We start from the raw sequence: 14,362 nt of genomic DNA on the forward strand, positions 1-14,362 counted from the left end.
TATTTATTTTAATAATTGCTTATATTTGTTTTAATCATTGCCATGTTGTAGCTTATATTTTCATAACTGTCGGCAAATTGAAATGCGACACAGTGTATATTAAACCAATCTATATATGTATATCCTGCCCAATTGTAAATGGCTGTCATGGCTTCAGTTGTAACGTCGCCGTGTGTTAGCAGTCTAATATAATATATAATAGAAATTTGTGGATTTTGCAGCTTGGAATTCGGATGGATTTCTCGACACGAGAGTTTTTTTATACAAGATAGATTTAAATTTTTATAATTTTTTTGTTACAAGTTTCGTATGCAAAATATTCCCTCGATACTCCGAATTCGTGAATGTCCTGATTTGTTCCGACGTGTCAACATCGGAGCAGTCCTTTCTGTAAGTGCTTTTATAGGTTAAATAAAATAATACACAATATATGTGTTTTATTTTAAAAAATTCAATAAAAAGCGATCGTATCGCGATTTTTCAATTATCTCTACAAGTTTTCGATTAAGTGCGACAGAATCGAAAATATATCGATTTAAGTAGATTTATAAACTCGCGTAATTACAAGAGATTTATTTTAAAAGAGAAAAGAATATAAATTTTGAAAAATAATAAATTTATATGTTAAAAATATTTCTATTAATTTTTGTCAATTTTCATCAATTTTTTGCTATACAAATTTGTATATATATTGATATAATTATAAGTATTTTAATGAGATATAAATTATTATTTATAAATTTTTTTGTTTCAAGAGACGTGAACGCATCAATATTAACGTATTATATGTATTATATCGATATTATAATAAAATCAATATTTTTAGTGAAAGTTTTCACGTGTAAGAGTTTTAAATAAAACAAAGAGCATTCTTTAATTAAAATAATTAAAATATATTGAAATTAGTAAGTTAAATATTTAATTACAATAAAAATACCTTATATATCATTAATATTTTAATATATGTATAATTAATATTTTATATATAATTAATATTATATACCTTATATATAATTAATATTTTATACCTTATGTATCATTAATATTTTTAATTATTTAATCTTCGAGCTTTATGTGATTTGTTTATCTAAAATTCTTATCTCTTGTAAACCATTGAGAAACCATAAAAACTCATTATCAGCACATTCTTTAAGCCATTGGGAAATTGCTCGTAGTAAATTTTTTCGTATTGATATATGTGTGTGTATTCCATAAATTAAATAGTTGGCAATTGATTGGAAAATGATAAAGTGATAAATTTTTCTGGACTTGAATTATATGTGATTTTTTTTATAAAATACTGTATTAGTTCGAGTTGTTTTTTTTGACTCTTTTTTCATGAAACGTTTCACGTTTTTTGCAATAAAGTATACAATATACATGTTTTTTGCTTTCGGAATACAAGGGAAACATATTCATCGAACTTGCAAGAAAAGAAAACAAAACGTCTTACAAGTCATTTTTTTTACTCTTAATTGATACGTGTTTTCTTTTAAGACGTGCAATTTTCGCCTTTTCTCTGGCATCAGCTGATTTCGCTGTCGCTCGTTCAATAGGCGCATATTTTCGAATTCAGAGCAATTTATTCGCTCTAATATAAATGATGTGTATCGTATATAAATAGCCATGGTACATTCGCTGCCTTGATACACGAGAAGATGCATCGCGTGCAATATTACGATTAGATTACATGTGGACTTAGTCTTCTTAGAGTTGATTACGTTCGTAGATTTCGCTTCTTTTTCACTAGACAACATTTGTCAAGAGAAAAATATTATATATTTTACATTATATATTTATATATTTATTCTATGGGGTTCGAAATGTAAAAATAAGTCAAGGTTGAATTCGCTTTCGAACAGATCGGCTTCTTATCGGCTCTTTTCAACGGCCTGGTCAACAATGGGGTCGATATGGATAAACGATATTCCACGAAGAATGTCACGAGACACTCACATGCCCTTCGACGACTCGTAATACTCGCGTTTTGGCCTTTTAACCGGAGTAAGACTCTCAATCAGGTATGTGTCTAAAGATGTATGAGATTTAAACGCATGATTAATCGACGAAGAAACGCCGAAGGCTGTAACAATTCATATATTCATTAAGCACGCTATCTGCGTGATTTTTTTGTTATCTGGAAAGTATTACGCGATTCAATGGTCAACCCGGTCAATCTTGAAACTCTCTCTAGATAAAGAGCTAATAGATTTCTAATAACTAGCGTGTGTATATAAATTTGCGTGTGCGTATGTGTTGGAATAATTATAAATTAAAAAGTTGTATCATGCAATGTATTTAATAATATCGTTTTATTTGGGAGAGAGATTGAATAAATTTTATATTATTAATTTTTTTAATTATTAATTTTTTTATTACAATCATGCATCACACTCCTCAACAAATTGAAGATACAAATGCAACAAATCCGATATCTGCTTAAATAACTTTGTTAATACAATGCATTTAAAAAATTATTTCCGCAAAATTAATAGATTATGATATTTATAATATACGCAATATATATATAATATTTGAGAAATATGTTATATATAATATATGTGTTATATATAACATGTGTAATAAATTATAGATAGAAATGATATAAAAAATATAAATATATCTTTGTCGGCATTTGAGATAAATAAATAAATATATTTATAAATTTATAGATATAATTATATCTATATAAATATTATATAGATATAATTATATAGGTTAATTATAATTATGTAGATTATATAGATATAATTATATAGATATAGATATAATTTCATGTTGTATTATTTAATGCTACATCAAAAAGCAATGTAAATAATTACTCATCCAAAAAGTATTAAAATTTTTCTTATTTTTTTAGTATATTTCAATAAAATAAAATAAAACGAGGAGAATAAAAATTTCTAGATTACAAATATTATAATCTTGTTTGAATGTCCATAATATATAATTATTAAATTTTAACTATTATTAATATTAAAACACATTGCTATTATTCAAACACCTTTTCCCGAAAACTTGAATGTTTTATATTCTCATAAATAACCTGACATTCAAATACAATTGCCTGATTAATTAATTTTCATACTTATTCACAGTTTATACAAATTGTTACAAATTATCGATTATAGGTGTATAAATATAATAAACAGCAAATTTGTATTTTATCATATATTTTTGATATACAAAGTAAAAAAATTGATCCAAATATTCATAATCTTTGTGATAAAGATATGTTAAAGATATGTTAAATATCTAAATTTTACGATTTTATTTATTATACGTAATTTTATTCATTACACAAAAATACACATAAATGATTAAAAAAAGATAAAATTTTTTTTCATTGTGAAATATATAATGTTATGGAATATTTCTTATAAATATCACATTTTGTTTAATTGTTTATAGAAAAGGGCCAAGGTTTTCTTTTTGAAATATTGCCATATTTATGTTCTTTTTTATATAATTTTTTATATTTAAATAGTATAAACTTCTATTTGACATAACATCCATTTGTATCACATCCATTTTATATCACAGACTGTATATGATTAAATCCAATGAAGAATCACTTTATCGAAAAATGTAGAAGCCGGTAAAAGAAACAGAGGACGCGAAAAAATGTACATGTGTGATTCTTTATGTAAATATAAATATTGATATACAATCTAAATGTGTCTATCAAATTTTGATGATAAATTATGTAACTTATTGACTGCTAATACGTAATTTTCTTATCGTTTGGAGAAAAATTACAGAAAGAGTTAAATATTACAATAAGCGCGAATATTAAAAGCTGCCAATTTTGTACAAGATATCTTTGATAAAAATTAGCAACAAACGTTTCTGTTAATTGACCTGCGTAAACTATCAGGTTGATAAGAAAAAAACTGTAGAATATTATTAATAATTAAATATATATAGGGTGTCCCACTTTAATTTTTACACCTAATAATTGAAAAACATTTTGAAAAAAAATGTTTCAAATAAAAGTTGTAGGGTTTGGAGAGGGAAAGAAGATAGGAATATTAGTTTGATCTTGAATGTAGATACTAAGGCTAAGTGAAGGTCAACCTTTTTTAAATGGAACTATTTTAATTCGTCTATAAATCGTAGTATACGAGATATTTTAAATCTTAAGTTGACATATAATTTTACATAAATTATAAAATATCTCGTAAAAAAAATATTTATTGTCGATTATCTTACCTCAATACTTTTACGCACAGAATAATGAGAGGAATCAATTAGTGTTAAAAAAAAAACACAATTGTTCTTAAAAAAAAAAAGAAAACATGTAGCTTCTCGTTGCAAATTCATATTTTCTTTTAGAATATTTTTCAAAATATTATAATAAAATTATTTCTCATGAATACTTTTCGAGACTAGAATGTTTTAGTACTTCATGTATTACCCAAGTGTATCACGTGAAGGTCAAATTTACATTTCCTTTGTGGTTTATATTTCTTTTGTTTTCATATGTGGACAAACACACAATAGAGGCAAATGCGACCGGTTTTTTTTTCTCTCAAAATACATTATATAATAGATAACAGAGGTAACGCTTCTAATTTGTAATTGCTTCGGTCTCTTTGTTTGTACTATAATTACATAAATGTACATTTTTATATAATATTCATAAAAATCCAGTTTTTGAGACGCAAAAAACACATCTTTCAAACGTATCTTAATAGGTATCATTAGCGGGATATAAATATAAGAATATCGGTCATTTAACGCATTATTTTTCGTGATTCTTGAAAAAGAAGTGCGAAGGTTAATAGCAACTTTTCCCTGGTCGATACAAGTTCGTTATCCGGGTATATAAGGAACTCGACGAGACACGCGTGCTTTCAGTCTACGGCCCGGCAGAATTTCCGACCGAGTGCAAACCTTGAGTGCAATTTTGATAAGCTAAATATCACGACGCGGAAATAATTAATAGTTCTCATAGCTTCTAAATGAACTAAAGTGACTTCAAGAGAAGAGAAAGAGAGAGAATACACATATTTGGAGAAATTCGCTTCTCTCCCAGTGAAAGTAATACTTGCTTCTGCGAACATCGCTCTCCCTATTCTGAATTGATTATTATTATCGGTGTGTTGCGGTTCCACATTTATCACCTATGGTAAATTTTAATGGCACGCATATTTCCTCAAGAATGTCGATCACCACATGTCATCTTGTACTGCAAAAAAAGTTTACGATAAATTTTACTATCAATTCTTTCGCAAAAACACAGATACAAACATGTACCCCAAATAACGATATTCATTCATGCGAAGCAATCGGGAAGGATTAATCGCTGTATATATGTGTATGTCGCTTTTTATGTATCTAAATGGTTGTTGTATGAAATCTAAATGAATACAGTTACTCTGCGTTAACAAGACGATTGATATATTTCATGTACATAAACGGTTAATTTGAATTTATATTAAAGGCGCTCGCAAATAAAATCATGATCATTCTCATCTTTATTCATGTATTTTGCACGTATAAATGTAAATGAACGCGTTTGCTATCAACGTCACATATGTATACGATTCTCGATTCTCGTGATAGAACATGAAATTTATTATCATACGTGTGATTATACATTCTATGGCAAAAAAAGGATACCTCTTATCGGTGTCGTACAACTGACAAAACATCAATCATTTACACATATATGTACAGCTTATACATATAATAAGAGATATAAAGTGAATATTTTTTGAAATAATTTATTCATCGTAGAAGTTTTTTTTTACGAAGAACCGCGGGTAATAAAATAACAGTAATTATATTTATCAATCACTTTTAATTGGTTGAGGCTAATAAATTGTAAGTATGGTTGACAAATAAAATTTCTAATTATTATTAGAATAATATTTGCTATTTAATGGCATTAAGAAACGTTAAGAAACGTCCGATATTAACGACATTAAGCGTAATCCAATATTAGACTATATATAAGTAACCTTTCCTTCATTTTTTCTTTCTATAGATAAGTTAATCTCAAAAGGCAAAAATTCATTCGTCCACATGCAAAATATTAAAACTAATTACTAAGAGACGAATAGTGGCAAATTAAAGCGCAAGAAGAAACAAAATTCTTTTTTCCTTTTCTATTAATCATATTTTTAATTAATAATAAACAAAATGTATTAATAATATATTACAATATATATTACAAAATATATTACATATTTTTAATTAATAATATATTACAAAATTATATTGCAAAATATATTAATAGTATATTATAAAATATATTACATATTTTTAACTAATAATATATTACAAATTTTTAAGTAATTATATATTATATATAATATTTATTATAATATTATATAATATTTATTTAATATAATATTTATTATTAATATTTATTATATTAATAATAATATATAATATTATATAATATTTTTAACTAATAATATATTACAAAATTATATTATCCGATTTTTTTTTGCATTTATATTGCCGTATTTAATTTGCATTTTTATAAACATTTTATAACGAAATTAAATATTTTGCAGTATTTTAATAAAAAAAGGAAAACAATATTTTTTTTGCGCTTTAATTAAATAAAAGCATTTTTCTTGTTTGTGCCTTGGCTCTTATTTGCCATTTTCGTCATTTATTAGTTAGGAATTGTTATACTTTGAACTAATTTTTATCGTTATTTTCAAAATATTAAAATATCGTTAAAACTATTAACATATGATTATTTAATAAAAATAAAAATATTTGTAAAAAATGTAGATGCAAGAAATACATGAATACAATAATAGACCTTATACAGGGTGTCCCAGGTATCTTCCGTCCAAAAAAAAAGGCAGATTCTCTGGCCAATTTAAAAACGATTTTTCCTCAGCGAAAATGTCGAGGGAGATCATTATTTTTTGTATATTCCCAAATTTTGTCATCATGTATCTTTCTAACTAAGCCTTAAATTAAAATTCTATTAAAGTAAACTCTACCTAAAATTAACTAAAGAATGTGACTTTATTAATATTTTATTCCCATAAGCCTTAGTTTGCGAAAAACCCTTTATTTTCAATCGTTTATAACTCGAAAACTATTAGTGCCGCGACATTTTCGCTGAGGAAAAATCGTTTTTAAATTGGCCAGAGAATCTGCCTTTTTTTTTTGGACGGAAGATACCTGGGACACCCTGTATATTTACATATATATTTGTTTGTTGCTCTGTTCATGATCCAGAATGGCGACTGAGGCCGAACGTTGGAAGAGAAAAACTTGTATCAATCGGCTACGTAAATTAGCATCGAGGCGTGTGCCCATCTTAGCATGGCTGCCGAAATATGATTCGGAAAAGTTCTTTAGCGACTTCATAGCCGGTGTCACGGTTGGGCTCACAGTCATGCCCCAGGGACTCGCATACGCGACATTGGCTGGTTTGGAGCCTCAGGTATAATATACAATACAAAACAAAATTATTTCATATAGATAAAATATAGAATATATCACTTAGGGATATATTTATATTAATACATTCATTAATTTCATATAGAATTATTAATAATGAATAATCTAACACGCTGTATATAATTTTCTATGTTGCTTTGAAATGTTAGAAATCAAAATATATCATAATAATGCAGCTTCTGCTTTCAGTATGGCCTTTACTCGGCGTTCGTAGGAGCAATAATTTACGTGATATTCGGCTCCTGTAAAGACATTACAATTGGCCCTACCGCGCTTATGGCATTAATGACTCACGATTATGTGCAAGGGAAAAACGCAGATTTCGCTATACTTCTTGCATTTTTATCTGGCTGCCTGCAGTTACTAATGGCATGCTTACATTTAGGTATGCTGAATCAACGAACAAGAACAATGTTTTTTTATTTAAAATGAATTTTCGATCGATTTTATTTAAAATCATTCTTTTTGAATGAAAAAAAAAATTTTTTTTCTTTAAATACGCAAGACAAATTATGAGGTATGCTTGTATGAAGTTCCAAATAGATTCTTTTACCATTTTCAAACAATTTGGAATAATTTTCTTTCTATGCATTTGACATCTATTGTGAATGGGTTTATTGTAATTAATTTTTTCACATAAAAAAATAATTTCCTAGGTGTACTCGTAGACTTCATCTCGGTGCCGGTAACCGTGGGTTTTACATCAGCAACATCCGTTATAATCGTCGCTTCGCAATTGAAAGGCCTGTTAGGCTTGAGAATCTCAGCGCAAGGATTTTTGGATACCTTGACAAAAGTTGTTCAGAATATTAATAACACGAATCCATGGGACGCTGGAATGAGTTTCTCTTGCATTGTGATTCTATTATTATTTAGGGTAACGTGTATAAATTTTTATACCTGTTTAACGTATACTCGTATTATATTTGATACAGCTTCTTGATGAATTTCTTTATACGTTTTACAGAAAATGAAGGATATCAAATTAAATAACGTTAGCAAAAGGTCAAAGAAGATCTTCACGAAAACGATATGGCTGGTCTCCACAGCGCGAAACGCTATTGTCGTTATCATTTGCTCCGCTATTGCGTATAAGTATGATTCGTCCGAATCTGGATCTCCGTTTATTCTAACGGGTCCGGTAAGATCTGGTCTTCCACCATTTGGCTTTCCACCATTTTCCACACGAGTAAACAATCAAACCTTCACCTTCACGCAAATGTGTTCCGAATTGAATACCGCCATAGTATTAGTACCGATAATAGGTGTACTCGGTAACGTAGCCATAGCTAAGGCTTTTGTGAACGAGGGTAAGGTCGATGCTACCCAAGAGCTCTTGACGCTCGGGATTTGTAACGTTCTTGGATCTTGCGCGAGTTCCATGCCAGTTACAGGATCGTTCAGTAGATCGGCGGTGAATCACGCCAGCGGAGTGAAGACGCCAATGGGTGGATTGTATACCGGGGTTTTGATTTTGCTGGCTCTCGGTCTGTTCACGCCGTATTTTTATTTTATTCCAAAAGGTAGCGAATCTTTTCACCGTATGCAACACAGAAGACAATAGATCAGTTTGATATAATTATTATTCTTTTTTCAGCTTCGTTATCAGCTGTCATCATTTGCGCAGTAATATATATGATCGAATACGAAGTTGTAAAACTGATATGGAAATCGAGCAAAAAGGATCTTATACCGATGTTTGTCACCTTTCTGTTTTGCCTCATCATCGGTGTGGAATACGGTATTTTGTTGGGCGTCGGTATAAATTTGATGTTTTTATTGTATCCCTCTGCAAGACCTACAGTCCACATCGACAAGTGTACAGTGAGTAGCACCAACTCAAGGAATAATTTTTTTCTTTCTCCATGAGTCTAAGATATTAGTTATAAAGCTATAAAAAGAAAAGAGTTAAATCTGATGAATATACATTAAATCGTTCTTCTCCGAAATGATCACATTTTCATTAATTTGTATCTAAATTCTTATTTTGATTTTATATCGCATTTATTACAGACTGATTCTGGCGCAGATTACTTGCTGGTTACTCCAGGAAATAGTTTGTATTTCCCAGCTGTCGATTTTATAAAGCAGTCGGTGGGTAATGCTGCTATAAAGCAAGGATCTAGTCAAGTGCCAGTTGTTGTCGATTGTAGATATATTTTAGGCGCAGATTTTACGGCTGCTAAGGTATACCGTCTTTGAAAATCAAATAATATAATTGAAGATATAATATGGTGTGTTATATTTAAATTTAAATCTATTGTTTTTTTTTTAATTTAGGGCATCAAAACATTGATTAATGAATTTAGTAGTCGTAAACAGGCCTTGTACTTTTATAATCCAAGATCTGACGTTGTTACTGTTTTAAAAGGCGCTTGCGGTGATGAATTTCAATACGTTTCGACTCAGGAAGAGCTTTCTTACTTGTTATCGACAACTCTAGGTAAACAAATCTTGTAATATAATCGATTTCTGTTAATTTTTTATGTTAATTTTTTTATGTTTCTTTTTATGTTAATTTATTTTATATTTTATGTTAAAATTTTCTATGTAAATTTTGTTGTGTTAAAATTTTTCTTTAAATTTGAATTTTTTTTCTATAAATTAAGATTTTTTTTCTTTTTTCACTTGTGTTCCCCTGTGATCACATGACTGCATAAGAATGAGGAAGAGTAGGAAATCGAGGAAAATATTTTAGAGCGTAAAAGATTTTAAAATCAACGTATGTTGAACATAATATCAAATATTACAATATTAAAATTAAAAAATACGTTTCACTTGTATGTAGAAATATATTTATGCATTTCGTTTCTAGACAAACACTCGCAACAGTTTCTTGAGCAAACGCATGATAAGATATTTGCGCCTCTAGCGTTAAATAATTCAGAAATGGTTCATAGAAATACGCGTGGTTCCTGCCAAGAGCTCAGCGAGGTGACAAGCACACTGTTGCATGCTACTGCGAGCTGAAATTAAATCTTATTTAATACTAATGCAGAACAAAGTTTTAATTAAATAGAATGTAACATAATCTCTTTATTTGATATTAAGTATACAAAACAATAAATTAAAAGCGATATAGAAATAAAGTCATTTCTTAACATAAAGGTCTTATTCTTATTTTTCCCAATGTAAACAGTAATTTTTATAATTTAAAAATTAATAACCACCCTGTTGCTTGGCTTAAGCGTTATTTATCCTGATACGTAATCGGGAAGACACATTTTTCTATAGTCTTTATAATTATTATATACATGTAATACATGGAAATCTATGAAATATAGTCTATAAAATATATGTTAGCGCTTTTACTGTTACATGTATAATCGTTAATAAAGAACCATTGTTAATAAAGAACCGTATCACACAATGTAGTGAAGGCACATAAGAGTCCATCACCAAAATTTATTTGTATCATTTTTTTCATTGTATATATTCGATGTAAATATAATCATACGGGGATATAACAACAATAATACTCAAAAATATTGCACTGAAAATCATTCTTATTTTCTAATCGATGTCTATTTGATAAAAAATAATAGACTCGTACTAATTGATTGGTGATATTTATATCATTTATATTTCTCTTTTTGTGCTTTTTTTATACAAATTTATAAATCACAATTTATCAGAGTTAATTTTTCGTTATTTTGCTGTAGAGCGATATGAAAAATAATTGTGATGAACTTATTTCTCCTTTGCTGTGTAATTTAATATGATTTTAAGCTAAAAATAAAATAATTATATCTTTACATTTTAATTTTTTAAAAGAATATTTTGTCCAGAAGGTTTTTAAAATGAAACTTTACAACCGAACACATTAGATAAAAATTTGTTATCTTATTTAATAAAATTTTTTAAATATACTTATTAAAATATTTAATAAAATTTATTTAATAAAAATCTATCATCATTTAAAAAAAAAAGGAATTAATATACGTTTGTCAAGTTTAACTCGTTTCTTTTCTTTTTTGTTAAAAGTCTGACTTAATATCTTAGTTACTTTGCTTTTAAATTAATTAAACAAGAATTATTTGTTATTTTATTACATGAGAGATAAAGATTTTCCATTTATATTGGCTCTTTAGAATCTCGTGTAAAATTTTACGTATTTAATAAAGCCCCGAAACGTCGTCTGTCACTTTGCCACGTTTTCCAATCAACGAAGAGGTCGTGTTTCTTCTGCCAATTGGGTTTTCTTTAGCTTGTTGATTCCCCGAGTATTTGCCTGCGTTGAAACGACTCTTTCCGAGACCAAATGTATCATACGTTCGCCCAGCGAAGATCCCCGATTCGTTCGGTCTGCCAGAAAACTTGTTACCAATATTGTCCTTCTGACAAAAGGAATTATGTCTCATACCGCTCCTCGACAATATTATCGGTGAGTCTTCCGAGCTTATGTCATCCTTGCTTCTGGCATAATTCAACTTATTATGGTAATTCCATTCGCGAGTTCTCTGCTGTTCGTAAAATTCATCGTTCCTCAACTGCTTATTGTTAACGTGGTACAATACGGATTCTTCGTTCTTCGAATGCTTGGCCCTAGAAGAGGAATTGTCTCGTTCCACCTGCTTGTCAAATTCGGAGGAGTTGCCGCAAAAATCATCGAGCCTGGTCGATTTCGATCTCGTGAGCTGCTTCTCAGACTTGTTCGCTCTTGATTGACGTTTACCTTTATTCCACTGACTCTGCTCTTGCGTAATAACGATGTCGACCATCGAGTCTAGACCCTCGTCGATCCTGTCCAGGGACTTGGTCAGCGGATTAGGAGACTTGGGCGCGTCAATCGATCGCGGTCTTCTCGTGACGAGAGGCTCCAGATTGAAGTCTGTGACGTAGAAAAGGCCGCTGTCACTTTCTCCTTTCAACGAGCTCTGATCCCTCCTGGACGCGCGATGGGATATGTGATGGAAGGATTCCGATCTGCGCATCTTGGATCTGGAGAGATCGGCCAGTAGCAGTGCCTGCTCCCGTTTGCCAGGATTTTCCGAGTTTGATCTGCCATAATTCTGCAAGCTCCGATGCTCGTCGAAGGAATTTAAACTCTCGAACTTCCTGATGCGACATTCCACCTTGCTACCCGATCGTCTCGACTGCGATGGACTGGACACGTTTGATTCGAGATAATCGTGACTGGCCGAGCGGCGCAAGTATTTCCTCTTCTCTACCTCGCTTCTATACTTGGAGCTATGTCGATGAATCGTCCGCTGATCGATGGACCGCCCGGAGGATGTCTCGAACCCTTTGGAAATGGAATCGAATTGCTTGTAAACGTCCATTTGTCCGTTAGTCGGCCCGACATCCGTAACAATCCTCGACTTTGATCCGCTCGAGATGTCGTAGCTTCTCCCGACTTTCCCATCCTTCGCGTTTTCGCTCTCCTCGAAGCGAGGCAGATCGTCCGTGTTCTTCTCAAACTTAACATCGTCGTTCCTGTCTAGTTTCTGCAACTGATTCGCGTTGATATCTCTAATTGGTCCGTCGTAAATCTGATGCTTGCCGTTGTACTTGAGCCTGGAAGCGCTCAGCAGGGAATCGCTACCGTCACCCAAAGTTTCCTCCTCGATTTCTTCGTCGTGGGAGTTGTACGTTTCCGCGTGATCAGTGAGATCGCAATGCCTGGCGGCCATAATGGCCGATAAGCATGGTGGCGCTCTTCTTGGCGGTTGGGGGTGCAAAATGGCCGGTATTATCGCCTCTTCCACGTCGGGTCCCTTAATGATAATCTTCACGCTGCCCTCCATCGATGACTTTGACGTCTTGCGGGGCAGATCGCGCGTATTGAGTCTCTTCGTGCCGCTGGAGTCCGTGTTGTAATCTTGATCGTTGCCGAAGTAAGTTACCTGCTCGTCCTTGACTTGAGTTTGGGATGCATTGGAGCACGCGTTTGACCTCAATACCTTTGAATCTGGGTACTGATCTCTCTTGGATATTTTGTCGTACGTGTAACTGTCGGAGTTGTTCAACGAGATCTTGGAATTCGATCTGTATAATTTGGTTTTAGCCGATTCCTGTCCATTAAGGGTGACTTCTTGATCAATGTTAGCACGATGGTTCAGCTCTTGAGTCTTGTCACTGAACTCCTCCTCGGCATCCTTCACAATGATTCTCAGTTCTTCGATCACATCGTCTATCGTGGTTTCCTGATCGTTGCTCTGCGCGGACGAGGTCTTTTGCCGATTGATCTTCGCTTGATGTTTCATATCTTCGGAGCTGCTGGACCTTTCCGAGGAGCTAATACCTTCATCCTCGCCGTTCGAGGATACCTTCGGGCTCTTGACGATAGTAAGGACCGTCGGCGCAGATTTATCTCGCTCTTCCGAATCAGAATTGCTCCGTTTCTCAAGCTGCATCTGAAGAAGCGACACCTTTTTACTAAGTATCCTGCAAGTTTCCTCTGCGCGCATCACCCTGCGTTGCAGAGCATCCACGTCGACGCAATTATGTGTCCACTTTTGAACTTCCTTGTGCAGTAAATCAGTTAAAGCGTCCTCCTCGCGCCCATCAAATTCCCTCAGCCATTCATGAAGCACCTGCGGCTCTAGGCCAGCTTCGCAGGCTTCAGCCTGAAGGAGAATGGGATATTAAAAAGGCGAATCTTTACAAAATAACATACTTCTTCTTACTTTTTAATCGTAATTAAATCAAGAGATAAAGAAATAAGTTATATATATTGTGTTGAAAATGTGTTTGTAAATATACAGGGTGTCCCATTTTAAGTACTTGGTCGTGAAAAACTAGTTTTCCAATTTTTCAAAATTTGTTCCTCATTAAATATGGTGCCATTTTCAATTTAATAGGTTTTTGAACGCCCTTTTTCGACTTTAAAGAAAATCCCAACGTCAAATTTAAATTCTTTTATGAAAAGGACTTTTATAAAAAGACGAAACTTTTCATATTTCGAACGTTTTTTTAGGATTTT

General features: G+C 31.5%; 2 protein-coding genes across 10 annotated transcripts in view; one reads left to right on the forward strand and one right to left on the reverse strand.

Moving 5' to 3' along the window:
• The first annotated feature begins 147 nt into the window (after positions 1–147).
• On the forward strand, positions 148–10,544 carry LOC145974123 (sodium-independent sulfate anion transporter). Of its 7 annotated transcripts, none has more exons than XR_014439632.1 (11): positions 148–390; positions 1,863–2,021; positions 7,213–7,420; positions 7,627–7,822; positions 8,094–8,314; positions 8,405–8,960; positions 9,035–9,261; positions 9,451–9,624; positions 9,718–9,880; positions 10,099–10,159; positions 10,253–10,329. XR_014439632.1 is itself a non-coding variant. In XM_083103930.1 (11 exons), exons 3-10 carry the CDS (start codon positions 7,214–7,216, stop codon positions 10,140–10,142), a joined length of 1,773 nt encoding a protein of 590 aa, XP_082960056.1. In that variant the 5' UTR covers positions 148–390; positions 1,863–2,021; position 7,213; the 3' UTR covers positions 10,143–10,159; positions 10,253–10,393. The 7 variants fall into 7 exon arrangements, 6 of the variants coding, with proteins under 6 accessions (XP_082960056.1, XP_082960050.1, XP_082960053.1 ...); XM_083103930.1 differs by having other exon boundaries at positions 10,114–10,159; positions 10,253–10,393; XM_083103924.1 differs by lacking the exon at positions 10,099–10,159 and having other exon boundaries at positions 10,253–10,544.
• Mwh (multiple wing hairs) overlaps positions 10,320–14,362 on the reverse strand; it is a 53,800-nt gene continuing 49,757 nt past the window's right edge. For all 3 annotated transcript variants that reach the window (XM_083103920.1, XM_083103921.1, XM_083103923.1), the window contains one exon: positions 10,320–14,006. In XM_083103920.1, the coding sequence (XP_082960046.1) occupies positions 11,553–14,006 (2,454 nt within the window). In that variant the 3' untranslated portion in view covers positions 10,320–11,552. The remainder of the gene's footprint in view (positions 14,007–14,362) is intronic.

Source organism: Camponotus vicinus, unplaced genomic scaffold (genome assembly GCF_025532165.1).
Source record: "Camponotus vicinus isolate PSW18456_S1 unplaced genomic scaffold, iyCamVici1.0 SCAF_7, whole genome shotgun sequence".
Classification (NCBI taxonomy): Eukaryota; Metazoa; Arthropoda; class Insecta; order Hymenoptera; family Formicidae; genus Camponotus; species Camponotus vicinus.